This window comes from Parasteatoda tepidariorum, chromosome X2 (assembly GCF_043381705.1).
Source record: "Parasteatoda tepidariorum isolate YZ-2023 chromosome X2, CAS_Ptep_4.0, whole genome shotgun sequence".
In the NCBI taxonomy this organism is placed as follows: Eukaryota; Metazoa; Arthropoda; class Arachnida; order Araneae; family Theridiidae; genus Parasteatoda; species Parasteatoda tepidariorum.
The window spans coordinates 30,511,790-30,539,195 of NC_092215.1; the positions used below are offsets into that span (position 1 = coordinate 30,511,790).

Genomic DNA, 27,406 nt, shown 5'->3' on the forward strand with positions numbered 1-27,406 from the left:
ATATATACCGTTGAAGGAACACCTACATATCGTTACTACACACATTAAACAAGTTTAAGTTGAAAATAATTGAACTAATTTGCAATCTAATTAATGTATATTTAGAGTAGCGATTAGGGAACACCCTATATATCATTACCACATATAGAAATTACAATTAATCTGAAACTCATTCGTAATCTAATTAATATATATTATGAGTGGTTATTTAGAAACACCCTATGCATCATAACCACACATAATAATTGTGACGTATTTCGAATAAATAATTTGAAATAAAATAAGTTTATATTTGAGTGGCGATTGAGGAATAACCCGTATATTGTTACCACACACATTTATAGCGACAAGTTTGAAACTAATTAGAACTAATCTTACTATATATANTGTGTGGGAATAATGCCCATTGTAGGTGATCAAAATCAGGGCTGTACGGCGGATGACCCATCAGTTCGATCTTTCGCTCCGTCAGAAATGCCTTTGTTTGAGTCGATGTGTGAGAGCTCGCATTGTCATGATGAAGAATGATTCGCCTGTTCTTCTGCTTTTTTCGAATTTCTCCGATGACTTCTGGCAAACAAATGGTCGTGTACCATACAGAATTGACCGTCCTGCGCTGCTCTAACGCCACTGTTGTCACATGACCGTTAATGCCGAAGAAACAGGCAATCATTTGTTTCAGTGTGCTTCTTCCTCGATCAACTTTTGTTGGTTTTGCCTCGTCTTCGAAGACCCATACAGTTGATTGCTGTTTTGTTTCCTGCTCATATGCATAGATCCATGATTCGTCACCTGTGTAGATGTTATGCACAGTCTTTGATGTACCTTGAACATATTTTTCCAACATTTCCTTGCACCAATCGTTACGAGCCTTTTTTTGAACGTTTGTCAGAATATGCGAGATCCAACGCGAACAAATTTTTTTACGCTGAAATGTTCATGCAATATTTTATTGATGCTAGTCATACTAATGTCCAAAGGCGTCTCTATCTCACGGTATGTCACATGACGATCTTGCTTTATCAGTTCACGCACAGCATCAATCTTTTCTGGCACAACAACGGATTTTGGACGACCTGCACGGGATTCGTCCTGGATCGAACATCGACCACGATTAAATTCGCTATACCAATTTCTTACAGTGCTGTAGGATGGCGCTTTATCTCTGAATGAAGAATTAAGTTCATCGAAGCACTCTTGTCTTGACAATCCACGTCGAAAGTAATGAAAAATAATGGCACAAAAATGTTCACGATTCAATTCCATTTTTTGAAAGAGAAGAACTCTTCAATTTACTGTCAACAACACGAATGAAGCTATAATGGTAAATCGTCTGCTGAATTTATGTTTAAAAATGATCAAACTTTCGATCAAAATCGTCTGCGATCGCCCAGCAACACTTACTGTTGCCAAGGCCAGAAATATAAATAGCAACCCTCGTATAGCATCAAAACAATTTTGTTTTTTATGCTGGACCATCATAAATCAGTCCTAATTCCTACATTGGGATAAAGGTCGTTCATGATCGTTCTAACATTTGATTTTTATGAAACTATGAGGGAAACTTCTGATGGTTTAGCATGAACAAACAATCAAAACAAGTTGATATTCTTATATTGGACCATCGCAAATCAATCCAAATTCCTACATTGGGGTGATGGTAACTTTTGCTAGTTACCATAAAAAATATAATGGTACATGATGGAACTATTGATGGTTACCATCAAGATTATGTTGGTCCATCAATGAAAAACCATCAAAAAGTTTGACCTTGGTATAGAAACATCAAGAAGCTCGGTCATTTTTACTGAAAAGCTATAGTAATGAATTTGGCACAATGAACTATAAAATATAACTTTATAATGTGTGATAAAAATTAATAAATCAGGTGAAAATCGGTAATCATATCATGATACCTTAGAAAATGACATAAATATCTTTTATTCGGTTCATTTACTTTTGGTTGGTATTTTGCACTAAATGCGTGGTAAAAAGTACTATTTTGAAAACCAGATTTTCGAACTGGTCGACTCGGAAATGTTCGACTCGGTTTCGGAATGCAATGACTGGTCGATACGAATTCCGCACCCAGCTCGCTCCGAACACAACGATGAAGTAAAATATCCCCAGTGGTAGACGGATCATAGGGAGAGTCGATCTGCCTTCAGGCTAACCATGAAAGATTTTCGTGGTTTATCTCTCCATGTAACGCAAATGCGGGTTAGCTCCATTAAAAAGTCCCCAACGAAAGCAAAATTTTACGTAATACTTGATCCTGGTCTTCCCTTGTTCTCTCTCCCTATTTCTCCCCCTTGTCTTCTAGGTTGGGTTCAAATATATATATATATAATTGATGGCAAATTATACATAGAGCTGAATTTCCAAGACTAAGAAGCAATCGCAAACAAATTACAGACGCAGAAGCAATTTTTAAACAAATTATTCCATTTATGTTTGATTGTATTGTACATTAACGAACGTTTAGAAATTGATTTACTTTAAAAGTTACCTTTGACGACTATTTTAATGTAAACCTCCGTTCAGAAAAATTAAAACACTAAAAATAACTTTTTTCAGCAAATGCGACCCAAATTCTTCGAATTTATTTTTCCGGAGTTAAAAGTAGAGGAAGAAACTGTTAGTTATTGATTTTTCTTTGGATTTAAAACCTGAAAAGTGAAAGAGTACTATTTCTATAGCATAAAAAATATCAGAGGCTAAAAGACTTTTCATTTTTTTTTATTTTAAGAAAATATGACTAATATGTAGTAGAAAAGTTTTAGAAACGTTCTTTTTAACTTTAAAGAGGTTGTTTTATTTATTATTTTTCTTTTAGCACTTGTTTAACTCATCCAAGTCAAAATCGCAATGTTTCAATAGTGTTTTGAATAGTAATATTACAATTCATATAACCAGTTTATAAATTCTTCATCCTTATCACAATCAGTGGTTCGATAATCCAGGGTGGGCTTGGCCAGCTCAAGAAGTTTTTCAAGACTAACCTTACTCCTGCTGACGTCTTCCAGTTTTTAGTTTCTGAGACTATAAGGTCTTTTCTTTGGGCCATCTCAAATTCGGCCTGCCTCTTTTTCCTGTGCCAGCTGGTCTGGCATTGAAAACTCTTTTTGTGGTGCGATCTTCATCCATTTTGATAACATGGCCTGCCCATTTTATTTTTTGTTATTTAATGAAGTTAATGACTTCAGATTCATTATACGAGTGATAAATCTCTAAATTTGATCTTCTAAGCAACACACCATTTTTTTGAATTCGGTTCGCTATTATAAATTACTAAATAAAGATATTCAGTTGAATGGAAGTTTTAGAAAATACAAAACCAATTCAAAAATTACTAAATAAAAAATCTGCCTAAAGGTTTTTATTTATAAAAGGTAAAATATCCCTAAAATGTCACGATTTAATGCAATACAATAAAAAAGTACAAGCGTCAAGCATTTATGAATTAAGATAAAACTAACCTAAGCAAGTCTAGCAAGATTATTCGATTAATTATAGAACTAAGTAACATAAATTTATAAACAATTATTATTTCTTTAATCGACAAAACTTTTATAATAAATGTATTTAAACAATGTGTTTTCATACAAATACGGGCAACGCACTAAAGTTAAAAGGAAATAAAAACAAATAACTATCATCAGATTCATATATCTAAGATATTCGAAGTTCGATTTTATTTTAAAAACGTCGTTGAACAGCAGACCCAATTTTGGGTTTACGACTACTAATATTCAACTCCATAGCCTTGTAATTTGGAACCTAATCCAGAAGACAAGGGAACTGCTATATCAAGTATTGGGAGAAATTTGCCTTCGTTCGGAGCACTTTTTGATGGAACAAACCCGTATTTGCGTTACTGGGAGAGGAAGACCACGAGAATCTTCCACGGTTAGCCTGCCGGCAAGAGGACTCAAACCCGTGATCCGTCTGCCACTGAGGATATTTCACGTCATCATTGTAGTTGGTGCAAGCCGGATGCGGAATTCGTATCGACCAGACATAGCTGGGATTCGAACCCGGTTCACCTCATTGGAAGGCGAACGCTCTATACCCTGGCTCTCAAAGTTTAATAGTAGTTTTCCAAGATGTGAAAAAAAACTTCGTAGTTTTCCCCTAGGTGGCTCTGTAAATGATTTCATCTCGTGTCACATAGCCGCTTTACAATACCTTAACACCTTTCCTAAAACTACAGCGTCAGCCGTTCGACATTTAAAAGGGTGGATACTGTCTTTAATATGCACCCTATTAAAACTTGATTTTCGATTGTCTCGCTACATATTCTATTTTATATAGCCTAAATGATTTAACAGTCGGGCTTTTTGCTATACACTAATATTTGGAATCATTTGCATACATGATTCGAACACTAATGGTACCGAACGATAACTAGAAAAGACATTTACTAGACATTAAAATAATTTATATCATACGAAATTATATCAAAATTCATCGTAAATAGTTATTTGAAGAATGTTTTCAATTATCATAAACAGCTGAAAAGAAATCAGTTTTTATACACATTAAAACATTTGTTCCTTAGAAATGACAAAGTTGATAGATTATTTGTCCAAAACAACGTCCATACTTATTTGACACTGCCTTTTCATTCGAGCTATTGTTGCATATTCTATGCATATTCTATGCATATTCTATTTTTAATGTGAAGAGGTTAACAAAATATAGTTACATAAATATAATTATAAATTCTTTGTGAGCTAAAATGTATCATTGAATTTATTGAATACTTAACATATTCTACACAACACAAATGCGCTGAATACACAACATTGAATTTATTGAATTTATTTAAGTACTGAATAATAGGATAGAGTAGAAATCGCTTCAAATAAATTTGTTCTATCCTGATTTCATTTGTTATATTTTTTAAATGCTAAAATTACCATCAATAAAATTTTCAAACTTTAAATGAAAATTTCATATTAAAGCAATTTTTATAACACGAAATATCTATATCATTATTTTAAACAGAATATTGTATTTAGTAATAATTTGATTAAATGGGAAATTGTTTGAAAATGAAGAATTTTTATGGAACAAAACTCTCTTACGGAAAATTTGATAAATATTCAATTCATTATGCTGATAAAATTGCCAAAAAAGCTATTTTATCAAAAGATAAATATTGATTTTTATTTTCTAATTATGTTTTTTTCATTTAATTATTTTTTATGATTTATCCTTTCATGTGATTACTGATGGTACTTAATTTAGCTTTCCTAAGAAATCAAGAATGAAATACCAGCTCAAATAAAAAGCACAATTTAATTTTCCAATTGATTTTTTCATCCATTCGCTCCTTTTAAAAATTTTATTTTCCATGCCAGACGCAGTTTATAACACAGATGATTTCATTATAGCGAATGCGTAAGGAAGTTTACTCTTACCGAACTATATCCTCTTTCGGATAAAACAACCAATCCTTTTCCTGTAAGAAAATATTTAAAAAAAATATTATTAAGCTAAAATTTTATAGATGCATTTACATTTTATTTTATAGCTAACGTTCAGCAGGTGATCCTATATTGCCTTGTAATATTGAACCCAACCCAGAAGACAAGAAAACTCTTAGATCAAGACTTGATACGAACTGACTTTTTGATGGAACTAAGCCGTATTTCTGTTACATCGAGATGAAAACCACGAAAAACTTCCTCGGCCAGCCGTATGGCAGGGGATTTCTCACACATGATGCGTTTACCACTGAGGATACTTTTCGTCATTGTGGCCGGTGCGAACCGGGAGCAGAATTCGCATCAATCAGGCACTGCTGGGATTCGAACCTGGGCCACCATATTCTTATATCCGTTTTTTAATAGTAATGTAGTATTATACTTCTCCCTCTCCCTCCATTTCATCCTAAGTTGACTTCAACAACTGCTTATTTTGCCTCAGTGAAAACCCGAGTTTAAAATACGAATTTAATAGTTCATAGATATTATGTTAACCACAGTTAATTTCTCGTTAATTGATGCCATGAATGAAGCAACTACAGTAACATGATTATATTAATATCATCAAATCATCAAATATAATTATAAATTAAGATGATAAATATCTTTATCATCAAATATAATGGATATTTTATGTGCGATGAAAATCAAGAAAATCATTACCGTGCTTAAGTTTTATACGCATGCAATCTAACATAATCTCATTGTTCACGTTTCAAGCTCTGTTAATCCATTTCACTATCACTATTGTCCCCTCAATCATGAGTGATAGTGAGCATTGTTTTGTTATCACTATCTTCATCAATCTATTAGTCTCTAATTGTCATGCAATTAATACTTTTATTTTCTATAATAACTGCTCTTAGTACGTAGCTTATTGCTACGAACTTTTTCATGGGCAATAAAAGATTTGCAATTAGAAAAATTCCGATAATCAATTATTTTCTACTTTTTTTTTAGATGTTTTAGACTTTTCTTTCTACTTTAAATTGCATTCCGTTTATTCCTTCATACACTGTAAAAAATGGATACTCAAATTTCATGAAACTTTCTTCGTTTTTGACAAAATAGTTTCCAGGTATATGCTCTGAATGAACATTTCGTCAAAATGGGGAAATAACAATTGTCACTTTTTAGAAGAAACGAATTTCGTCAATAGTATAGAAATATATTTCGTTATTCTATTTTTTTTTCAAAAAAAAAAAAAAAAAAAAAAAACATTTTAGTGCCTAAAGTACGTCACATTTCCCTCAAGAACTTTATAGTAGGCATGATATAGCTGGTTCAGTGTTGCTTTAATAACAGAGAGAAAAATTACACCCCTAACAGAATCGGGATTCAAACCCGGGATCTTCCTGGTAGTAGGCCGATTCCTTGACTACCATACAGTCCGGTTGGCTTCTTTCGTCACTTTATTTTCGCTTGTCTATTCTTCAGTCTAGTTTCGTTATTCTAGTTAACAATCCTAGTTTCGTTATTCTAGCTAACAATCCTAGTTTCGTTATTCTAGTTAGCAATCCTAGTTTCGTTATTCTAGTTAACAATCCTAGTTTCGTTATTCTAGTTAACAATCTTAGTTTCGTTATTCTAGCTAACAATCCTAGTTTCGTTATTCTTGTTAACAATCCTAGTTTCGCTATTCTAGATAACAATCACCTACAATGTGCTACGAAGAGGTTTCGAATTGAGGTAACATTTTCGTCATATATTGAGTGTATCCGTTTTGTCACAATCACGTAATTTTGTGAAGAACTGATTCTTAAAATCGACGAAATAAGTTTAAGGATTGCTGAATCGTCAAAAGTGATAGTTTTTTTTTGTGACAGCTTAAATGAAACGCAGGCTGAATATTTAGCGGGTATCATGATTTTCGACTAAAGTAATACTTTTTCTCTGCAATAAGAGGTCATTGAACAAATTTAAGATTTTTTGTTTAAAAAACACGACAAAACTTTACAGCGATGAAACATAAATACAGTTAAATTTGATTATGCGCTCTATATTATTCCGTACACGTGATATTCGATTTAACACATTCAGAATTCTTCCCACTTATTTCATTAATTTAAAAGAAAATAGTGAAAATTAAACTATTCTATGTGAGCTATTAGTGCTGTGCTATGTGAGCTATGAGTGAAATATTCAGCTTTGAACCTGCTGAAATATTTTATTCTCAAGTAAATCGAATATAAATATTTTTGCTCGATTTAATAAAAATATTTATCTTAAGTTTTAATAAAAATATATACGCAAAAACTTTTAATAACATGTTTAATGAGTATAAAACCTTCAGGTAGAAACTGGAAATAAGTTTGAGCAATACAACTTCCAAATATTTTTAACCATAAACGAGAAACTAGTACTAAATAATTTTTATTAACTTAGATCAACTTAGATTAAATGTCTTGGCAAACTTAGATTAAATGTGTTTTTCATGTAACACGAGAAAGGGAAATACTTTTTTTAAATTTACTTTTGTTCATTTTCAAGCGATATAAACGTGTGTTTTTGATGCTCAGTTTTTAATTTTTTACATTTTTAAGCTCAATTTTTTTTTTATCAGAATGTGATTAACTTCATTTAACTAGCTGACTATTTAAAATAATTATATTAAATGGTAATGGATAAGTTTTTAAGCCATTGAGCTGACATTGTGAAAACTGCGCTTCTATCCCCGATGTTGGCTTGAAGCTCACCCAACTTCAGATAGACGGGCATTAGCTCTCCTGAAATGTACAGGTGGCTCGTGCGCAATGCTCATTACTTTACTACCATCATGTAGTTTTTAAATCATAGCACCTTAACGTTCAAAGTATCCTGGCCGACAATATGCTGCTGCGTGAGTGCTTTACTTCACTAACTATTATAAATTTATTTCATGAAATTCAGCAATATCATGGAAAAATTACTTACAGTGAAGCCTCTCGGAAGCGACCACTCTCTGTTCCACAGTTAAATGGTCGTTAATGGAGGTTGGTCGTTATTAGGGGTTACTTCCATTGACTTCAAAATGTTATCAAACGTACATGATTTTTCGCTAACGACTTTAATTTTAGAGGCTGGGTGGCGCAGTTGGTTTGTCGTCGGCCTTCTGAGCCCAAGTCTGCGGGTTCGATCCCCGGCCCAGACACCGGATTTTCGGGATGCAGAAAATCCTCAACGGCCATGTCGTATGATTATGCGGCACGTAAAAGATCGCTGGAGTGCCTTATTGGCTCTTGGCATATCCGGCAAAATTAAAATTCCTAGTGCACTTTAGCATCCAAATAGAGTCTCAGTGCTGCCATCTAGTGTGGCAGAATATAGACGTCCAAATTAACATGGTCAACGGTATCTCACCCATTGTGGTGGTCCTGTAAGAGTGGATACCACTTCTGGAGAACGCACTAGGTCTGCTCATCGGGAAGACTGATTGTGCTGCTCATAGGAAATAAAATAAAAAAACTTTAATTTTACCTATTGTCATTTTCTTGGTGCGGAAATACCACTTGTGTTTGTGTCATGAAAACCGATTCAAGGAATAAAATTTAGCATCAATAAAAATGATCCCTACTGATATAATTATGAGCAAAAACAAATTTACCAATTATGAATTATAGAACTATTTTAAATAAATAAAAAGTTATGTTTTTTGTTTGCGTTTGCATTTAATTTTACATCATAAAAATTAGTTTGCCTTAAAAGATGAGAAGAGGTTTGTTTGTTTAAGATGCTTAGTTTTTTTCATCTAAAATTACTTTTTGTCACATATAATGCATTGATAAGTAAACCAAAAAAAAAAAAAAAGCGAAGCAAAATATTTAATTCTTTTAATTTAAAGCAGATTTGATTTAGATTTAATGCAGATGGCTTACAAATATATAATTCAAACACTGTTNCTAGGTCTGCTCATCGGGAAGACTGATTGTGCTGCTCATAGGAAATAAAATAAAAAAACTTTAATTTTACCTATTGTCATTTTCTTGGTGCGGAAATACCACTTGTGTTTGTGTCATGAAAACCGATTCAAGGAATAAAATTTAGCATCAATAAAAATGATCCCTACTGATATAATTATGAGCAAAAACAAATTTACCAATTATGAATTATAGAACTATTTTAAATAAATAAAAAATTATGTTTTTTCTTTGCGTTTGCATTTAATTTTACATCATAAAAATTAGTTTCGATTAAAAGATGAGAAGAGGTTTGTTTGTTTACGATGCTTAGTTTTTTTCATCTAAAATTACTAATTGTCACATATAATGCATTGATAAGTAAACCAAAGAAAAAAAAAAGAAAACACGAAGCAAAATATTTAATTCTTTTAATTTAAAGCAGATTTGATTTAGATTTAATACAGATGGCTTGCAAATATATAATTCAAACACTGTTGGTTTTATTTTCTTATTATAATTACTTATTTACAACTTATTTATCATTACTTACTACTTTATAATTACTTATTTACAAAATGCACACCAATGGCATTTAAATATCTGAATATCAGATAAGTTATGAAAGAGGTATTGTTTTAATATTCATTACTGGCGTCACTCAATTCCAGAAACTAATACATAATTTCTTCATTATACCTCAGTATAATATATTCAGTATAACATCGAATGCGATCTTCTTGCTTAAAGCTATACATCTATTCGTGATGAAAATAATACCTTGCATGTTTACTTTTGAGGTCAATTTATACATATTACATTAGATTAAATTCGTCATAAGATAAGTTGGAATATAAGTAACATTCGATTTAATAGCTATAGGCCATTCTGTGCTCATCACGTTAATGTTGGAAATAGGAGATGGACAGGTTGTCATTCAAGATCTTAAGTACATATGTATTAATGCTTTATGCTGATGACAGGTCACATCACATTAAGTAGGTAGAGTTACCGATTAATTTTTTAGATGGATCTTTGCAAGTGTTAGTATCCTTGGATTTGAGCTTATTTTCTAATATATTTTTCTTCTATAGATTTTTTAATTTGTTTTTCCAAAATGCTTGCTGGTGCTTTGAGAGGTTATGACAAAAGATTTTGCCCTAACCATTTGAAGCAGAATTTTTATTAAATATATTTTTCATACTCTTTTCATTATTTTGTATTAATTTGGATGAAAATAAGTGAAAAATATTACATTTAGTATTTTAATAATTTATAGTTATCAAATACATCATGGAACACTGGTGTCTTTTTTTGCATTAAAGGGTAAAATCTTCCAAACAAGGCTCAATTCCAAACTGTATTTTTTTTAATTATTTGCAGCTATTTAGATATAAGAAAAACAGTTATTCCTCATTGAAATTTCTTTAATTTACAAAATCAATTATTGATAAATGTTTGAACAAACTATTCTTTTATAGCATAATTTGGTTTAAAAATAATAAATTATGGAAGAAGGGATAAGAATTTTCTCAGAAACATTAAAAACTACCATCTTGTTTAAGTAAAGAATTCTTTGTTATGCAACTATTGTTAACATTTCCCAAAAGCTAAAATATTTATTCGTGAGGAACGATCATATAACTTACACTATTAAATTTAAAGTATTCCTAAAGCACAATTTGTTTTAAAAATGATAAAGGAATTATGGAATAAGAAGGGATAAGATTTTTCTTAGCCAGAAACATTTAAAACACCATCATCTACTTCCAGCAAAACATTCTTTGTTTATGCAACTATTGTAAGCATTTCCCAAAAGCTAAAATATTTATTCGTGAGGAACGATCATATAAATTACAATGTTAAATTTAAACTATTTCTATAGTACTATATAGTTTAAAAATAATAATGAAATTATGGGATAAGATTTTTCTACGCAAGAAACATTAAAAACACCACATCTTCTTCCAGCAAGACATACTCTGTTTATGCAACTATTGTAAACATTTCCCAAAAGCTAAAATATTTATTTGTGAGTAACAATCATATCACTTTCACTATTAAATTTAAAAATATTTCTATAGCAAAATTTGTTTTAAAAATGATAAAGGAATTATGAAATAAGATTTTTCTATGGAAGAAGAAGGGATAAGATTTTTCTAAGCCAGGAACATTAAAAACACCACAATCTTCTTCCAGAAAAACATTCTTTGTTATGCAACTATTGTAAGCATTTCCCAAAAGCTAAAATATTTATTCGTGAGGAACGATCATATAAATTACAATGTTAAATTTAAACTATTTCTATAGTACTATATAGTTTAAAAATAATAATGAAATTATGGGATAAGATTTTTCTACGCAAGAAACATTAAAAACACCACATCTTCTTCCAGCAAGACATACTCTGTTTATGCAACTATTGTAAACATTTCCCAAAAGCTAAAATATTTATTCGTGAGGAACGATCATATAACTTACACTATTAAATTTAAAGTATTCCAAAAGCACAATTTGTTTTAAAAATGATAAAGGAATTATGGAATAAGAAGGGATAAGACTTTTCTTAGCCAGAAACATTAAAGACACCATCATCTACTTCCAGCAAAACATTCTTTGTTTATGCAACTATTGAAAACATTTCAGAAAAACTAAAATACTTATTCGTGAGGAACGATCATATAAATTACACTGTTAAATTTAAACTATTTCTGTAGCACTATATAGTTTAAAAATAATAATGAAATTATGGGATAAGATTTTTCTATGGAATAAGAAGGGATAAGATTTTTCTACGCAAGAAACATTAAAAACACCACATCTTCTTCCAGCAAAACATTCTTTGTTTATGCAACTATTGTAAACATTTCCCAAAAGCTAAAATATTTATTCGTGAGAAACGATCATATTTTCAGCGACGATTGAGAAAAAATTACAAGTCAATTCTTACCACTCCCTTTCATAGCAGTTATCTATTCTTCACCCTTCAAAAAATGCATTTGGTACTTCCATTCGCTGAACAATTTTTTCCACTCTTAACAGTTACTTCCGACATGACAGCTTCTTTTCTGTAGAGTCAGGTTTCGATAGCGAAAAGTAAAGGCGGAAAATACATAAAGAAAAGAAAAGAAAACTCACTCCCATTCTCTTTCTACCATTTTTTTTTCTTTATTTCATTTTTTGGGGTGAGGCCTGTTATCTTCAGTGGATCGTTCGCTATTTGAGAACATTGTTAGCGTGGTCAATAGAACTGCGACTACTTAAAGCGAAAAAAGCAAACTCTTCGTAACAGCAGCTAGTACTCCGCAATAAGGTAAAAGCTTTTTTTCCCAAAAATATTCTTCTTTTCTTTTAGTAGTCACCCTAAGCACGTCTCAAAAGTGACATGGGGATCGAGAATGATAGAATAGAATAAGGAAAGGACAAACCCGCATTTTGGGGGAAAAGTCTCGAAAATGTCGGGAATTTATTTCAACTGACTACTTGACTTCATTGTATACTGTTACTTGGAATCTTTTATTTGGGTGAATGGTAAATAATGAATATAAGTTTTATCAGAAGATACTGGTAAATTTTTTAACTAAAGTGTCTGGAACTATAATGGTATGCATTAAAATTTTTACTACACATAAATGTATACTAGAAAATTTTTTAGCTTAACTATCTGGAACTATAATGGTATGCAATAAAATGTGTACTGCATATAAATGCTTACTATAAAATTTTTTAGCTAAACTGCCTGGAACTATAATGATATGCATTAAAATGTTTACTACATATACAGCTTACACAATGTAAGCTGGAAAATCCTTTAACTAAACTGTCTGGAAGTATAATGGTGTGCATTAAAATGTGCACTACATATAAATGTATACTGGAAAGTCTTTTAGTTAAACTGTCTGGAACTATAATGGTATGCATTAAAATGTGTACTACATATAAATGTATACCACAAAATATTTTTAACTAAACTGTCTGGAACTATAACGGTAGGCATTAAAATGTGTACTACATATAAATATATACTGGAAAATTTTTTAGCTAAACTGTCTGGAACTATAATGGTAGGCATTAAAATGTGTACTACATATAAATGCATATTAGAAAATTTTTTAGCTAAACTGTCTGGAACTATAATAATATGCATCAAAATATGTACTACATTAAGATTAAGTTGAAAATAAGGGAAACAATATAATAATAAGACAGATTTATGAAATTGTTCAGGAAAATGTTCTTTCAATGCGTTCTTAATGAAGAACTGTACAATTTAAAAGTAGGCAATAATATGCTTCAATATGTTATCATATGGAAACTTTTCAATTACTTATCTAGAAACAGTGCTAAGAAACAGTGTGATGTTAAAATATTCGCATTAGGAACATTGTGGCTTCTCATTCAAATCATTTATACCTTACACTCTTTAACATTTTAAAAGTCGTGATCCATTCAAGATAGCAAATTCATTACTTTATATAGATACGATGCATTTCCGATTACAGAAGATGCAAAAACTGATGTATTCAAGATAGCAAATGCATTACTTTATATAGATACGATGCATTTCTGATTACAGAAGATGCAAAAACTGGTGTATTCGAGATAGCAAATGCATTACTTTACATAGATACGATGCATTTCTGATTACAGAAGATGCAAAAACTGATGTATTCAAGATAGCAAATGCGTTACTTTATATAGATACGATGTATTTCCGATTACAGAAGATGCAAAAATTTATGTATTCAAGATAGAAAATGCGTTACTTCATATAGATACGATGCATTTCCGATTACAGAAGATGCAAAAACTGATAATGAGAAAGACACGAGAAGATCGATATCGAAAGAGGGAAATCGAAACGAGAATAAATTAGAATCTAGAAAGATTCAAATAAGTGATTTTCCTAGGAATTTTTTTTCGCCAATCTTCCTTTCATTTGAATCATAAATCAGATAAGAAGATAATTGCGACTTATTGGCGTCAAAATTAGGGAAAAGTAATTACAGTATTTAATTGCTATGAGTTTCTGACGAAGGATTTATTCATTATTGAAGTTTTATGCTCATATTTTATTCAAGATATATTGACGAAAGTTGGCGAGATTTATGGCGTGAACTTAAACTTTTAATTGGAAGTGTAATTACGTTTAATGCTTTTTCTCCACTAATGGAATAAATATCGATAAGAATAAAGTATTTAAATTAATAGAATTTCCATTTGCAAAAGAAATTTAAGTTAATTTTATCATTTACTTTTCTTTAATTGCGTGTTTAGTTTCAAATATTAAGAAATTGGAGATATTGCTCCCACTTTTAAGAAAATCATTTAAAATATTTAAATTAATTTCAAAAATTTAATATCACTGCTTTAAGATACATTCCAATATCTAATTTTCAAAAACACTCATTCGAAAATTAATTTGTTTTTTAATTAGGTATTTTAAGCATTTTTTTTTCTCAAATTCTCGCTTATTTCTGTTAGTAATAAAAAATTGAGTGAAAATGATTTTTTAGTTGAATGAGTTTTTTACAATTAAAAAGAAACGAGAATATCGATATGTATATATCGATGATTATGTATATCGATCTTCGTTAATATTTTTAAACAATATCTATTTAAAAATAATAAGTGGTGAGATTTAAAACCTAATATAGTCTATATTAATTGAATTATTAGTTAAAATGGAACCTTTGATGGTGATATAAATGCGTGACGTTCATTTGCATGAAATATTTTAAAAAAATGTCCAAGCTAAAACTCTAATATAAAAGTTAATGTAAATGTAACTTGTCAAAACATTTTGCTTTACTTTATGTTTAATTTGTGGTGTTGAACAGCAATTTGCAGCCATCCATGCTCTACTCCGCAGTTATGTAGTTTTAAATTTAACCCAGAAGACTAAGGGACTCCTGGATTAAGTATCGTAACAAACTCACCTTAATGAAGAATCTTTAGATGGAACTACACCACATTGCCAATTCACTGAGATAAGACCACGAAAATCTCCCATGGTTAGCCCGACATTAGGAGAATTCTAACCTATGATACATATTGGATATTTTAAGTCGGCACTGTGGTGTATGCGTGTCGGAAGCAGTATACAAATCTGTTTAGCCGTCTTCTCACTGAGAAAAAATTCTGGCAAAATTATCGTATTGCTTGATGAAGACATTTTAAGAACCAAAAAAAATTATGATTGTGAAACCAAAATATACGGTACTTAAACCATTCATGTTGCTGTTCCCTTGGAGCCAAAAACACGGTAAATTATACCATATTCTGGTTCGAGCGCTGTATACCATATTCTGTTCGAGCTTCCGAGTCCACTCAGATTTTTAGCTATACCTTAAAGAATTTGCTTAAGTATCAAGTAAGTTAAGTATTAAGTAAAATTTACCTAAGTATTTTGCTTAAGTGTCTGAGTTTATAACAGGAGTTAGATGCGTTTGACAGAAACGTTTGTATTTAGAGCTGCATACCGTATTGAAGGTTGATATTGATTTATTTAAATTTTAGCAAAGATAAGATTTTTTAAATAATACACGTAATCTACCAGATGTTCGTATTCATCTTTCTTTACACGCATTAATTATTATTAATTATCAGATATTTTATTCGAGACCCTGTTTTAGAATCGTTCTCAAAATTAAATTGATTATAACCTGCGCGTTAGAAGTGGCAGAAATAAATTAATATCAGATGTACAAAAAAAAAACTTTAACATTTTGAACCGAATCATTATCAAAGCCAATCACAATAAAGTTAATCGTCAAAATCAATGTAATATAATTGAGAGGTATGTTTATTACTTTCTACTGACTAGAATAATTTTTGTAAGCATCTTCCTCTTTCATATAAAAAAAATCGTGTTTTAAAAATTTTAATTCTTTCTTGTCTTTGATTGACATCAGTAATGAATCGCTATATTTTGATATCTTTTAAAAAATTTTCACTTTTAAGTATTAATTTCTTTAAAATTACATATTAAGAGCCAGGACAATTTTTTTATCATGAAATACAAGCAAATATATTGAGAATACAGTAATATAATGTTATTTTATCTATAGATAAATAAAGCGAATTGATTTTTGTGCCATTTTAATCTACAAAAAAAAGAGTATTATTAATTTTCTTTTCAATAAATGATCTGAAAAGTGCCTAAAGTTTTACATTTTTAAATGCAATAACAATTTACCAAGAATGAAAATAACTCTAAAAAGGTTTATTTCACATTTAAAATAGCCATTACTTTGTGAAGAATCAAAATTCCTCGATAATAAAACTTTTAAAAGTACTGTTATTTGTCTATAAGTTAATTACGTGTGTAATTCATCTTTTGAACAACCGAAATTATCTACCTTTTCAAAAGCATTGAAATTAAACAGTCTTCTTTAAATTAAATAATTATTCCAAAGTAATATTTTATCCCAGAAATTGAAAAAAAGATTATTTATCATATCAATTGAAAGCAAGCAAGTCGCATTTATTTAATACATACAATTCAACATAAGTTCATAATAAAAAAAAATTGCAAGAAAATATTTTCCTTTTCTAAAACTGCTTTCTTTAATAAAAATAGAAAAACAGTTCATACTAAGTCCAAGGAAGAGCCTTTGATCCCTTGAAAAAAAATTTCTGGGTATTAGTGGTCCATTGACGTCTGAAACACGTGACCATCAGTTGTAGGATTAGATTCTTTACATTGCTTCGCTTTCATTAAAGTTCATGATCAATGTACAAACTTTTGATAAAATTAAAGGATAAAACTATATTTTATGAGGCCATGAAACTGTTATATTATTTATTAACATTCCGATGTTGTAACGGATTTACTGTTAATGTATAAAATAAGTAAGAAACAACTGTTTTATAGTTTTATCAGTTAAAGTATCAAATGAAGTATGAATTAGAAGTATTTTTCATGATTTACTTCTAATAAAGTAAAGAAGGGGAACAAGTTTTTTTGTTGCATTTATTAAAATACCCGATTCGGGTGTCAAATTTGAAATTAGTTTTGCTCCTGAAGCTACGATTTTTTTAAATGTCACTTTTAGTTAAATTTTTGTAGATATGTAAAGGCTTTTATTTTATTTTATAACTATCGTAGAACAACCGACCCAATTTTTTGGGTTTACATCTACCAAAGTTCCACTCCGTAGACTTGTAATTTTGAACCAATTCCAAAAGACAAAGAAACTCCTGGATCAAGTATTGGGAAAAAATTTGCCTTCGTGGAGGTCTCTTTGATGGAACTAACCCGCATTTGCGTTACATGGAAGGAAAAACCACTAAAACCTACCACGGTAAGGCCTGACGGCAAGGTAACTCTAATCCATGATCCGTCTACCACTGAGGATATTTTACGTTAGCACTGTGGTCGGTGAAAGCGGATTCGGAATTCGTATCGACCAGACAGTGCTGAGATTCAAACCCGGTTCACCTCAATGGAAGCTCTATCCCCTGAGCTACCACGACTCTAAATGTTCAAATTAAAAAAAAAATTATATAAAACTAAAGGGTCCCGTAAATATTGCGACTAACTTCTCGGAGAGTTAGGGAACATAGTCAAGATTAAAATGGCATAAAAACCCATGCCCGGATATATTGGCGCACGCGGCTAAGGGCGCTTCCTTATTATGATCTGTTTAGAGGCACACAAAGAAACAATTCATAATTGGGAAGCGCCTTTAGTGGCGTGTCACAACATTTTCGGGCTTGGGTTCCTATGCAATTATAATCCTGATAATGTACCCTAACTCCACTTGAAATCTGTTTAACCATTTATGCAACTCCCTGTTATATATAACGTTTTTAAACTTGACAAATTCTATACTAAAAATGTTATTTATAAAAATTGTATCTTGAAAAGATAAACCGATTGCAGATTTGAAGTCAGTGACGTGAGCATAACCAAAATTCATTAAAGCAAAAGCAACCAAAATCAAAAGAAAATTTGTTCCTCATTGTAATCATATGGTAATAAATTCTGTGTTCTAATATTGAAAACTAAGATAATTATCATAGCTCTTATTCTTTATCACTAAGCCAGTCTCGCATATCAAAGTACTACACTACAACCACTACGATTCTTTAAACTCATTTATCTCATAATTAAATTTCGTGAACACTTAACCATAATTTTATCAAGTTATAGCTGTTATTTTTCTCCTTGATGAAATATTTTTTACCCGTAGCACTATAATATACTTATAAAGGCTAAATTTTATATTATTTTCTTAGTTTTACGCTCAACCCTTTTTTTCGTATTAAACCATAGGAGCGGAAAAATATTTAGCGATTAATAATTCTAGCTCTGGATACAATGGTATGTTTCCAAATTGAAAAAAAAAATCCTAAACTTATTTGCAGACCATTTGTATCTCTGTATTAAAATAAGGAGTAGTTTGTTTTTCTTATTAAGTTCACATTTGTAGGCTTACGAAAATTAACATCAAAATCATAAGTTATGAGTTTAAATCACAATAATCACCCCAAACTGATAAGAGACTGATATTCAATAAGCAAAATTGTAGTATTTTTTTCAACAATAATTATAATAAGTGATTAAAATAAAGGAATGAAACAAGTCATCTTCACTAATTCAATAGATTAACACTTTGAAATTAATGTCCAATTCATTCTAGCTTTTTAAACGCATATTTACTTGTAAATATCATCATTAAAATGTTCAATTATCATTTATTTAACAACCATTATCATTTCAATTCAGCCAATACAAATCTTAATTCTTTGCTTAGTAAAATTTATGATAACATTCTTGATTAAATAACTCTTTTAACTACTGAAAAAATGTCTGATATAGTTTCTGCATAAGCGTCGATTCAATTGAGGAAACGAATGCAATGTAAACATTAATCAAGCACTGCGTATATACATTTCTGTAAATTCTTCCAAAGAATTCGGAAATCTTCCAATGCATGCAGAAAATTAAATTTAATGTTTTACAAAATGTAGTTAAAGACATAAGAATCCCAAGTAAGCCTTTCGAAATAGCCCTTAAAAATGTTAACGAAGGATTCAGATCACTAAAATTTCAAATGAAAACCATGCAACAGCAATACAAGAATAAATTTTCTTCTTAACTATAAAGAATCCTCTTGCTAACTATTACTAATAAGGCTTCAGTGCTATAACAATCCAAAATTGAGTAAAGGTCTATTGTTTGACTAAGAAAGCAATTATGATTTCGAAATAAGACTTTTATCGTCATTGAGTATTAATTTCAATAAAAATAATACGACATTTATATTCGTTCAGCATTAGTTTTAGCTGGAAATAAAAATAATAAAACCTTTATTGTCATTAAATGTTCATTTTAGACGGAAATAAAAATAAAACCGTCAATGTCATTAAATATTACTTTTAACTGATAATTAAAATTATAAGACCATAATTGTCATTTATTACTTTTAGTAGGAAATAAAACTAATAAGAACTTTATCCAAAATTACTTTCAACTGGAGACAAAAATAATAAGACCTTTATTTTCCTTTAATGGCGATAAATGTCTCATGCCGCGAAAGCTCAGGGGATAGAGCGCTCGAATTCCAATGAGGTGATCCGGGTTCGAATCCCAGTCGATACCGACCACAGTACTGACGTGAAATATCCTCAGTGGTAGACGGATCATGGGTTAGAGTCCCCTTGACATCAGGCTAACCGTGGGAGGTTCTCGTGGTCTTCCTCTCCATGTAAAGCAAATGCGGGTTAGCTCCATCAAAAAGTCCTACCCGAAGGTATTTTTTCTCCCAATACTCGATCCAGGAGCTCCCTTGTCTTCTGGATTGGGTTCAAAATTACAAGGCTACGGAGTTGAGCATTAGTAGTCGTAAACCCGTAAAATTGGGTCAGCTGCTCAACGACGGTTATGAAATAAAATAAAATAAAAATCCTATTATTTTTATTAGTTTTAGCTGGAAATAAAAATATTAAAACCTTTATTGTCATTAAGTGTTCCTTTCTAATGGAAATAAAAATATGACCTTCATTGTCATTAAAAATTACTTTTAACTGAAAATAAAAATAATAAGACGTTAATTGTCATTAAGTACTAATTTTAGCTAGAAATAAAACTAATAAGATCCTTATCCAAAATTACTTTCTTCTGAAGATGAAAATAATAAGACCTTTATTACCATTAAGTGTTAATTTAAGATGGTAATAAAAATAAGACCTTCATTGTCATTAAATATTACTTTTAATTGACAATAAAAGAATAAGACCCAAATTATCATTAATTATTACTTTTAGCTGGGAATAAAACTAATAAGACCTCTGTTGTTATGAAGTATTACCTGTAATTGAAAACTAAAATACTTTATACTAAAAAGAAAATACTGTGGAAAATTACCGTTGTAATGATCAATCAACAAAAGCGTCTGGTGAATTCAAAAATAAAAACGACAATTTTGATGATGTTTTAAAACAAAAACTACAATTTTGATGATGTTTTAAAACAAAAACTACAATTTTAATGATGTTTTAAAACAAAGAATACAATTTTGATGATGTTTTAAAACAAAAACTACAATTTTGATGATGTTTTAAAGCAAAAACTACAATTTTGTAATCAAATATTCCCATAAAAAAGCAAATTTGATGAGTAAAAAATAACTATTTCACGCATCATTGTCTTATGTTCGGAGGATATTGAACACATAAGCCATCGTAAATGACAAGTGATATTGTCAACCGTAAATGACAAGTAATATGTAAATGACAACTTATTATATTTATTTTTTAAACTATTAACCAAACTTGCTCTCTAAACAACCAAAAAACAAAGCAGAAAAAGTTAAAATCTATCTTAAAATATTCGTTTACACAATCTTTCTTTTTTTTTCTTCAAAAAATCAGTAACTATCTGAAAGCAAAATCAGCGAGGTGCATATAAAACTGCTCTTCAAACATTCCTCGCTTTTTCTCAATAAATAAAAATCGAGGCAAAGTCCCTGGTGCGTCTTTAACCAACGTAAATCTAACTTCAGCATGTTTACGTAAAGCAAGAAAAGCAAAGAAGTATAAAAAATAAAAAAAAGTTAAAACTAATAAAATCCCAGCAGGTATCTGCTGTTGGATAAAGTGAGCTCAAATCCACCCACGTTGAAGTGGGTGAAAATCAGTTCTTTTATCTCATCACATTTGTTAAAGTAGAAGTGTATTTGTTGTTAAAGTAGGGGTGCAATCAAGGCTGAATAATGAAAAGGGTGCTTGGCAGTTAAATTGAAAAACCACCTTCAAACGAAAAAGAAACGCCCAAAGGAAAGTGCTCTAATTCTTTTCACTTAATATATGGGATCGTGAAAATGAAAGATTCTGTCTGAATATATTTTATTTCGTCAAGAACGATTTTTTTTTTTTAAAGTTAGCATACAAGATTTACACTTTATGTATGTTTAGAGTATCTAATTGTTACAAAAAGAAAGGCGTGTTTTATGGTTATATTTGTTTCTAAGTGTTGCATTTATGCTTCATTGTTGCAATGCTGCTTTATTGTTGTTGTTTTTTCCAATGCCCACCTGTGTTAACATCTGTCAATTCAGGCATTTACAAGGCGATTTTGTAGGCCTCTCTTTCAGGGGCACCATATTAGGTAGGCCAACGTCGCTCCTGCAGTGAGAACAGATAGTACAGAGAAGGAAAGAACATCCATGCCTTGCCCGGGATCCGAACCCAGAGCCTTTCTAATGCAAGACAGTTCCCTGCCACTTACACAGGCCGGTCGGCATGTTGCTTTATTGTTGCATTGTTCATAGTTGCACTTTCGTACTCAGATATTATGTACATAAATAACAAGAAATTGAGCCGTGATGGCTCAGGGGATAGAGCGTTCTCCTTCCAATGAGGTAAACCGGGTTCGAATCCCAGCAATGGCTGGTCAATACGAATTCTGCATCCGGCCAGCACCGACCACAGTACTGACGTAAAATATCTTCAATGGTAGACGGATCACGGGTTGGGGTCCCCTTGCTGCCAGGATAACCGTGGGAGGTTCTCGTGGTCTTCTTCTCCATGTAACGCAAATGCTGGTTAGTTTAATCAAAAAAGTCCTCCATGAAGGCAAATTTCTTCCAAAGCTTTATCCAGGAGTTCCCTTGTCCTCTGGATCTAGTTCAAAATTACAAGGCTATGGAGTTGAACATCAGTAGTCGTAAACGCGAAATTGGGTCTACTGTTTACTAACGGTTATAAATAAATATCAAGAAATTAAATATTTCAGAGTTGGTATTTATCTGCTGTTTGTACAGACTTAGTTTGTACATGGTTTGTTTAGGAACACAGCTATGTGTCTATTTTTTCCCGATTTTGTACATTCAGAGGAAATACATTTCCCGTATTAAAAAAAGAGAAGGAATATGATAACGGCAACGCGTACTAAAATGTTGAACTTATGTTTTATTGTTGTAGGGGAGAGTCGGGTAGCTCNTTTTGTACATTCAGAGGAAATACATTTCCCGTATTAAAAAAAGAGAAGGAATATGATAACGGCAACGCGTACTAAAATGTTGAACTTATGTTTTATTGTTGTATATCACTTTCGGTCTTAAATACTATGTGCGCAAAAAACATGAAATGAATTAAATATATAAGAATTTATTCATATGTATTGGGTTGGTATTTTCATTTTGTATAAGTTTAGTTTAATAAAATCTTAAATGCCTCTTTTCATTTCTGCTTACGTACAGTTTCGTACAGTGCGCAAAATGTAAAGCACGTTGTGAAGGTGGAAATGTAGCAATTTACCAATAAATAAAACGTTTGATAACATTTTAGAAAACTCATTTAATAATAATCAAATACAATTGATGAGAAATAAAAAATGCTTTCAGTACTATTATTTGAAACTAGTTAAAAATTTCATAAATGTTAACTTATTTGTAGATAAAGTCAATAGATTTTCGGGTTTTATTAACGAAAGAGTAATATTTTCGTATTAACAAAAGAGTAATATTTTCGTTTAATTACGTTTTTTGACAAACTATTTCATAATAAACTTTTTTCTGAGATATTAATTGAACGAATGATTTATTGAGATATGCATCGAGTTTTTTTAAGATAAGTCAAAATACGGCAAATACGAACATCAATTAGAAAGTTGTGTAAAGCTATCCATAGTAATACAATTAGAAAGTTATGTAAAGCTATCCATAGTAAAACAAATACTAACTTAAATACTAACTTAAGCTTTCTTAATGAATAAAATCTATTATGACTATTTACATTGCTACTAATTACAATAAACGAATATTTTTGTAATTTAACAACAATATTATTTCATTACACTTTTTGTATGCTTAACACAACGAAGGAATTGTGTATATTTTGCGGATGTTTAGAAACATTTAGTACAAAACCCTAATCATGACCATATGCAATAATAACGAAGAAAGATTTGACCTTTTAATATGCATTGGTAAAGGACTTTAATTTTACATCTAAAATACAACGAACAAGTAATCAAACCAAAGCCTTTGAATTTTTTCCTCCTTTTTCAATATAAAAGAACTTATAATCTTTTCAAAGTAAGATGCATAATTCTTTATGTAAATATTATTCACACAGTGAAATTACAAGTCAACACCTGCTTGAAAACATCTGCCAGACATCTGTAAATATCGTTTAAAGTGTTGAGGGAAAAGTATAAAAGGAAGTAAAATAGTCACGATTTCGGGTATTTAAATTTACTCGTAACTTCATTCAACAATAGTACGTTGAAAAATAACTTGTTATTTTTCTTAATGGATTAGAAACCACACCCAGATAAATATTGATCATAAACAGTGATTACNATAATTTATATTTTCAAAGTATAAAAGAAAACGTAACACAATATCACAAGTGTATATATATATAGAATATCACTTTTCAGGTTTGGATAGCTTAAGGCCAAAGGGCCATTTGACCTTTCACCTATTTGGCCTCTGAAATAAAATTCTCATTTTTGTCATAAATCCTTGAACTGTATTTCTTTATCTTTAACAGACATTTTGTCACGAAATCACGTGATTTTTAATAAAATACGAATTTTCAAATACTTTATTTTATAACCGTCGTTGAACAGCCAACCTAATGTTCAGTTTACAACTACGAATATTCAACGCTGTAGCCTTGTAATTTTGAATCCAATCCAGAAGACAAGAGAACTCCAGGATCAAGTTTTGGGAGACTTTTTAAGGAAAATAACCCACATTTGCGTTACATGGAGAGGTACACCAAGAAAACTTCCCACGGATAGTCTGACAGCAGGAGGATTCTAACCTATGATCTTCAAAATAATATGCCATGTCAATGCACATTGTAAATTTTCTAGCATTTTCTTATCTAGTTTTAGAACTATTTTCTCCTTATGACAGGTTGATTTAGGAGCCATTGAACTCACTTGGCGAAAAGTGTCCCGGGTTCAACTCAATAAGTGTTCCGAGAATTCAATCGAGTTAACTCAAGGAGACTATGACTAAATTTTCATTCACGCATACTACATGTTGTATTTCCTGAACAATTGCATTAACCGATAAGTAACATTAAGCATAGTGCTTTTGATGAAATTCATATCCCTAAATAACAAAAATTCTAAATTATCCAGAGCTCGGTTTCGTAAAAAACAAAGGAAATTTCGTGCATTTTAAGCATGCATTTTTTAAATTGACTTTTAAAATCAATACTATACTCCGTCGCAAGTTAAGAAAAAACCATCATCCCTATGAAAAGAGCCTGTTTGCATCTAAGAGCACGCCAAATGGATGCCAGGCTCCTAGCACGAACATTTATCATCATCGCCAACTCTTGAAACAATGCTGCACAGCCTTCTTTTTGCTAAATTCAATTCAATATCGGTGTTTTCAAATCAAAAATTGCAAACGATAGAGGACAAAGAACAGTTACTAACAATAATAATCAATTAATTAATAAAAGAACAGATAATGTAATAGAAATTAATACAAATAATGTCCAAAAATCGTAACAAAAATGCGTCTGCGCATTTAAAAAAAGAGTGGATGAATCAATAATAAATATTGTTTCGTGCAAACGATTTTCTTCTACAGCGAAACAAACGTAAAAATTTCGAGCTTTATTTTGCGTTTGATTTGTTAAGAGCATGTCAGCAGAAGACACGCCATTTTTAATGGTCCAATCAAATCCAATGTTCTTGCAACGTCATATAGTTGTATAGTCAAAATATAGTCAATAGTCATAGACAAAAATAATGAAAATTTCGTACTTTTTGTGTTTGCAATTTTTTAATTTTTTTTTAATTCTTCGTTTATATTGTCAATATTCTTAGATTAATTTCTTTAATTCTTCTTATTTTAGGTTCTCCGGATTCATATCGATCTGATTCGTCTGATGATGACCATTCCTCTATATTTGATAGTGACAGAAATAATTCACCATATGTTGATGAATTTGATCTTAATCAAGGTATTTTATCTAAAAAATTCATAAACTTTTTTTACAAAGTTTTCATCGTCATGTTTTGATATTTTTTCTGCTAGATAATTCAATTAATCAGATTCCGAAATAAAACAATTTGTTACAGCACTTGTGAGCTGCGAAAAAATATTTTTTTTAAAATAGTATAAACAAAATTTATATTATTAATTATTTAATTTATCGAACGATTTTCACCTACTGTTAAGTAAATAAAAAGGAAAAACATTTGTAATTATACATGCGAAGAGCTACAGAAGTAATTACCAATAAATTATTAATTTATTGGAATAATTACCAATAAATTATTAATTTATTGGAATAATAACCAATAAATTATTAATTTTTGGAATAATTACCAATAAATTATTAATTTATTGGAATAATTATTAATAAATAAAACTTAAACCTCATTTAATAACAGTCAAATACAATTGAGGAGCAATAAAAATAAATTTCCTACTACTATTATTTGAAGGGTGACCAGAAATATTAACATATTTCTGATCAGTCTTTTAAATCATTATGATCAGCACTCAGTCCCTGAAAATTTGATTATTGGAACAAAAGTTATTCAAATGATAGCTTTTTTATTTTGAGCACTGTGCATACGATTTTATAATATACCAATTTTGGCAAAAGCCGCTCATTGAAAGAAATTCAAAGTTTATAATACAAATCTTCAGATTTTAGTTTGTAACGAAAAGAATTGTAAAATAAAGAGTGACATAATATAATATATCAATGACACAATATATACAAATAATCTTTCCAAATCTGCTTCTAACATTGAAAAATATTTTATACCATTTTACAATAAGCAGTTCATAATTTATATTTTCAAAGTATAAAAGAAAACGTAACACAATATCACAAGTGACACAAACTATATAAGTATACTTTTTATTTGTGCATCCAAGATTCTAAGATTAAGAAGAATTTGAAAATACTTTAAAATAAAAAATTCATAATTTATACCAATTTATACTTTCAGATGATAAGAGAAAAAGTGACACAATTAAACGAGTGACAGAATTAATATAATCTTACATTGAAAAGTATTTTACAATAAACTATTCATAATTTATGTGTTCATATGATAAAGGAAAAAGTGACACAATACATATTCATAAATTTTCTAAATGTGCTTCTATCATAGAAAGGTATTTGCCAATATTTTACAATGAATGATTCATAATTTATGCTTTCCGATAATACAAGAAAAAGTGACAATATATATACAGAGATAAATAAACCTTTTAATGTGCTTCTAACACTGAAAAGTAATTTACAATATTCTACAACAAACTACTCATAATTTATGAGTTCTGATCATAAAAGAAAAAGTGACACAGTATTTATCCGTGACATTCTACACATTTATAAAACTTTTAAATGTGCTTCTACCTTTGAAAAGTATTTGACTATATTTTACAATAAACGATTCATATTTTATACATTCAAAAGAAAAAAAAGAAAAAGTGACACAAAACTTAGATCACACAATTTATTATCCAGTTTCCCTCTAATGTAAAATTCAAACATCGAAGCCCCATTTACCTGTTCGGACCAATTTCATTCCATTTT

General features: G+C 30.3%; 1 protein-coding gene across 4 annotated transcripts in view; it reads left to right on the forward strand.

Annotated features, from left to right (window-relative positions):
• The window catches only part of LOC107440916 (fibroblast growth factor receptor-like 1), a 311,107-nt gene that overhangs the window by 265,822 nt on the left and 17,879 nt on the right, over positions 1-27,406 (forward strand). For all 4 annotated transcript variants that reach the window (XM_071188120.1, XM_071188121.1, XM_016054001.3 and 1 more), the window contains one exon: positions 25,703-25,810. In XM_071188120.1, coding sequence (XP_071044221.1) covers positions 25,703-25,810 — 108 coding nt within the window. The remainder of the gene's footprint in view (positions 1-25,702; positions 25,811-27,406) is intronic.